At 39.5% G+C, this 5,445-nt stretch overlaps 1 protein-coding gene and 1 non-coding gene across 2 annotated transcripts in view; one reads left to right on the forward strand and one right to left on the reverse strand.

Annotated features, from left to right (window-relative positions):
- shank2b (SH3 and multiple ankyrin repeat domains 2b) overlaps nt 1–5,445 on the forward strand; it is a 129,218-nt gene that overhangs the window by 54,568 nt on the left and 69,205 nt on the right. Inside the window, exon 11 of the mRNA XM_025055876.1 lies at nt 1,039–1,116. Within this exon, the coding sequence (XP_024911644.1) occupies nt 1,039–1,116 (78 nt within the window). The remainder of the gene's footprint in view (nt 1–1,038; nt 1,117–5,445) is intronic.
- trnag-gcc (transfer RNA glycine (anticodon GCC)) lies at nt 3,208–3,278 on the reverse strand. The gene has a single exon. It is a non-coding gene; the product is annotated as a tRNA-Gly (tRNA).

Raw genomic sequence — 5,445 nt, forward strand, 5'->3', positions numbered from 1 at the left:
GTGAACACTGAAAATAGTCGCAGACCAAAAATAACCCACTGTCAACCTGTTCCAGCCCCTTTTTTTTTTGTTTCTCTGCACCAGCCTGATATTTTTAGGTTGTTCCATCTATTTTCAATATGTAAAAAAAAATTTATAATTTTAGGGGCATACATTCATTCAATTCTGCACATAGTAAAAAGAACCAAATTACAAAAATTGTGTCCAAATCACAAAGCTGATGTTGAGTTTTTGTGCAGTGAAACAAATGCTTAAATCACATTTTTTTCTCCTCATTTTCTAACCTTATTCTTTATATACTAAAAAAGTTCAATTTCCAGAAATGTTGCATTCCATTGCATTGTCTTCTTAATGAACTAATAACGACCAAAATACTATTCTTTGCTGTCGATCTATAGATCCCTGCAAAGAGTTTAGAGTCATTTATCAAATTATTATGCACCAATGTTCTCAAGTTCTGAGTCGACCATTGGTGCTTATATAAAGTCCATCCATCCATCCATCCAGCCATCCATCCATCCAGCACCATCTATTTATGGATACATGTATACTCTACACACACACACACACAGCACTAACAATCACCTCAGCCTATTGTAGATCTTGAGTGTGGAATGTGTGGTTAAGCGTGTTGTGGGCGAACAATGCTGTACATTTAGAACCCTCATCTCTCTCTCTCTCTCTGTTGAGCGCTCTCTCTCTCTCTCTCTCTCTCCCTCCCTCTCTCTATCGCTCGTTCCCTTCCAGTGCAGCAGCACACAGACACACTCAGAAACACACACCGCCTCACACACTCTCCCTCAGTGAAGCTGTGCTTCTGATACAGGTTGTAGATGTTCTGTGTGTGTCAGCGCTGGGATGTTTAGACTTTTAGCTTCACCTTCCACCTCCGGCTCCGCTCACTGTTTCCCGCGCGCATCACTGAAGCTCATTCTCCTCCAAAGTAGGAGAACTGGCAGATTCCAACACTCATTCCTTGTTTTTTTTTTTCTTTCTCCAGATTTCATTTTGATTCTACTTCATTCTTTTCTTTTACAGGATAACTGTGCCCGAGTGCTGCTCGCTCGAGGATCCGACAAAGAAGTGAAAAACTACAACAGCCAGAGTCCGTTTCAGGTACAGTGAATTCACCGTGCACTCACACTTCTTCTCTTACTTCTGGGTTTGTGAGTAATCATAGCAGTATGTAGATTCTGGTTTAGTTAAAGTAAAAGTACATATTTTATCCGGGAAAAATAATTCTTGCCCCCATTTGTCGTCATGGCAACCGTGTGACAGAATGGTTCAGGGTCAGATGGAACTGGGGACTGAAGCGTCTTTACAACCAATATTAGATTTGTTTGGTTGGAGGACAGAGAGTGAAAGTTGAAGATTGACTAAAAAAAAAAAAACAGAAACATAAAGTACACATTTGGTTCCTGTGTATGTGTGCGTGTGTGTGTGTGTGTGTGTGTGTGTGTGTATTAAGGCTGATCAACGATGTGCAAAGCTGCAAATGAAACACTCTGGAATTGCATAACTGCTGTTCTAAAATAGACATTGTCCACCAGCTCTGACTGTGTGTTGGTGTGTTTGCTGATGTAATTTCTTGGAGCATCTTCACACTGAAGAGAAAATCTGTCAACCAAGAGTTGTACACTGTAGTAATTGATTTCAGTTTCTTCGCTGTAATAAGTTGACAGTTCACAAATCTCTCTTATTCTTATTCTGACTTTCTGGTTTTTGGAATGTCAGCAAATATTTTCCTCGCTGTTATTTGTCCTGAGTTTTTCTTCTCTGGACTAAAACAAAAGTCGGTTAAATATTTTGATGACACAGAGGGGGTTATAGGGTAGTTTAAATATATCTTTTTATTTACAGCATCTTTTGGTTTTTGATTGTCCTATTTTTTATCTTATTGTCTGACCTGACCTGAGTTAGCCCCAAACCTTTCTAAAAAAAAGATGTACTGCCTTGGTCAGTATTAAATAGGAACAAAAGAACCTCTCCTGTCACCTTTACAGAACAAGCATAAAGTCATCAACCTAAATTCTTAATAAAAATATGTTTCTCTTTAGAGAGATCATTCTGGAATGTAACTTTAGGACATATTGTGTACTTTTTCTCTATTTTCTTGGAAAAAAAATCTTATAGTAAATGACAAAAAAATCTAAATAATAATAATAATATCCAATAAAATCCATCATTTAAATACATGTAAAAATCATTACTAAACCACATATTTTGGAATTCATATGAGTTAAACATCTATCTAAAGGTTGCTAAAAATCTCAAGGTTGCTAAAAAAAAATCCAAATCTGCAAAAAATGGAAGTTCTATCTGTGAATGCGTCTGTGAATCGTGTTTAAGCTGCTGTTCCTGCTGTGCAGCATCTCGTTCACAGAGTCAGAAAGACTTCAGCAGCAGTAAGAGTTTACTCTCTGCCATAACCGCCTTAAATCCAGCGCCTAGTCTGGCAGAGAGAAGGCCGTTTTCATGCAGGCACTCATAAAAGGCTGTCCCACTGGGTCCTCGGCTGTCCTCCACAGCTACACTCCAGTGGCACGCTCTCGGCGTTGGCGTTAGCCTCTAGCTTCACTTCACTTTTGAAGCTTCGTTTTGGTTTCAGTGCAGCTTCAATCATGTACTGGCGCCTTCCACTGTAGCCCAGCTGTCGAACTAGACTGGATTCAAAGTAGGCGGACCGCAGTTGTTACACATTAGCTTGTTATTGGAATTAAAAAACAAACAAGATTTTGTTCATGTAGATTTGCACATTTCTAAACATTTCAAATGCTAAATGAAGTTTCCTTAGTCTTAGGGGGAACACATGTTCATGTTCAACACTTTTTTGGCTTGGAATCCACTATTCAAACGACCAGGTGAAAATGATTCACCTACATTGAAAACATTAAATATATTGAGTCACCTACATTGAAAACATTAAATATATATTTACTCATATAAAACTTTATACTTTCATTCAAATTTCTCATGGTCTACCAGCTCACTACAAGATCACTCTCTACATTTGTCACCCTGGCTTTAGATATCGATGACAGTGAAGAAAAACATAGTGATTTACTTGACACCTCCATTCACCAAATCATCTAAAAATGAATAATGATAAAGGTAAAATGTTAAGTATTGATCTCACAGCTATCTGTTGTGAAGATAAAAAAAAAGACTTTTTTTATCCCACACTGGGGAAATTCAGTAAAAATGTCTTGCATTGGCCGGGAATCGAACCCGGGCCTCCCGCGTGGCAGGCGAGAATTCTACCACTGAACCACCAATGCTTGTGAACAAACTCAGTGTCTCAGTAGTAAAAGTTATGGCACAAATAGAAATGAATACTTCTTAGGCCTTTATTAAAGCTAAGCCTCCGTCACTGTAAAGAACGGACGATGAGGTGAGACGGTGTAAGACGGACTCTCTCAGATTAACAAGGCCACGGCTTCTTGTCGAAAGATCGACACAAACGTGCCCAGAAATCAAACAGAAGCTCAGTTCTCCACACACAGGAGCAACAATCCAGTGGATACTGGCTCTGGACATTCACTTGTTTTTGAGAGGAACAACTCGCTCTTTTGCTCTTTCTATCTTTATCACCGTTCACTCTCCACCCACACAAGAAGCCAAGAGCTGAATCCAGCAAGTTTATGCCTGCTTTCTGAGTGCTCGGCATTCTGGGAAAGGCAGGAGATCACTGACTGAAGTGGAAGCAGATGAGAGGAAAAAAGGGTCGGTGCATCTGAAGCGCAAGCTGGAGCACCAACTGTGGTCTGCGTGAATGTGGGGAGCGTCAGAAATACAGTGAGGGAGAGTCAAGTAGAGTATGCAGACACCATGTACTGCACGTCATTTTGTGGCGGTCGTCCATTTTTTACCCATTGGTCTGTTGTGATGACAGCTGCCCTGAACCTGGCTGCAGAGATCTGCAACAGACACAACAGTCCTGGTGGGCAAACAGAGACTTAGGTCAAAGTGCGCTTTGTTATTTAACAATGGTTTGGTGAACACTGCTTCCAAACTTGGGCGTAGAATTTAACTGTTTTTAAACCAAGTTGTTGAGATTGACTCTAAAAAAAGCAACGTGTTCAGGTTGAGATAAGATGGAGATAAAAAAAAATGAGTCGTACTTGTTTATCTTTGTCCTTATAGATCTTATAGAAAAAGAAAACTCAACGAATTCATGAAAAAAAAATCCAGCTCTGTAATTTTATTGTTATTTTTCTTTATTGAAAAGTAGGTCAAAGGTCGTCCAGCTCTGTAATTTCTGTCAATCTTTATTGAAAAGTAGGTCAAAGGTCGTTTACTGTAGCTTCAGGTAGACACAACAGATTTGTGTTGGCGTCGTTATTTTAAGAGTCTCACGGTAGTTTTGTTTGTTATGGCAATTATTAGTGTTTTTTTTAGGTGGACTTTTATAAGTGGAGTTTTGACATTTATTCAGAGCTTTTTTTCTACATGTGAACTGCAATTCTCTAACAAGAAATGAAGATAGAAGGCCAAATGTGATCGCTAAGTACTTAAGATGTAGTCCTAAGTAACTTGGGATACATTAGTATACATTAATGCTTTCTGTAACTGGACCACTTTGAGTGATCGGGGCGTGATCACAGTTTGTCTCTCACAAGGTTTTTTAATACCCGATACGTAGTCTTCGAACACAAATTTGAATTCATTACTTGTTCAACAAAAAGGTTTTGTTCCAGTGGCTTAGATCAGTGTTTCCCAAACTGTTTTTCTGGGGACCCATATTTTAAAAGTCACAAACCTTCACGACCCAAGTCAATAGACATTATTCATAAACTCCTGGGAAAAAAATCTCTTGCAACCCACCTGAGGGCCACGACCCAGGCTTTGGGAAACAATGCCTTAGAACATTTTGTTTACCAAAAGTGAAGGTCTGTGATCCCATTTGGTTTACCAAAAGTGAAGGTCTGTGATCCAAACTTGAATTCTTTACGTTGCTTTACCTAGAGAGTTGAATAGCCAATCAGCCAGATACTGTAGCTCTGGACTGTGACAGTGTTGAGGTCATTAACAATTGTTGCTCATGAATAATCCCACTTTATATCCCACTTTATTTGTGCTCGTAATTGAACCCGGCGTGATCATGTGTGCAAAGAGAGCTACCTACTCTCTCACTGTGAAAGAAATCAAACAAAAAGCTGTAAATCACAGACATTAATTTGAACTGAATGAGCGCTACGCTTACGCTTACGCTGCTCTTAATTTTTTTAGCGCGTGGGTGGGCGGCCGTACCATCTGATGGTATCATGTCGTGTGTTTGTGCGTTCGCCGCAGGTTTGCCCCGAGAAGCACACCGAAGGAAGGAGTCGAATATGAGTTGAAGCAAAAAAAAAAAAAAAAAAGACTCCCATCATCTTTTCCCGCCTTCTTCTCTATATGAAGAGCTTTGAGAAGATAAAGAATTCATTTTCTTCACGGAACCGTCCC

Source organism: Cynoglossus semilaevis, chromosome 5 (assembly GCF_000523025.1).
Source record: "Cynoglossus semilaevis isolate Cse_v1.0 chromosome 5, Cse_v1.0, whole genome shotgun sequence".
NCBI classification, from domain to species: domain Eukaryota; kingdom Metazoa; phylum Chordata; class Actinopteri; order Pleuronectiformes; family Cynoglossidae; genus Cynoglossus; species Cynoglossus semilaevis.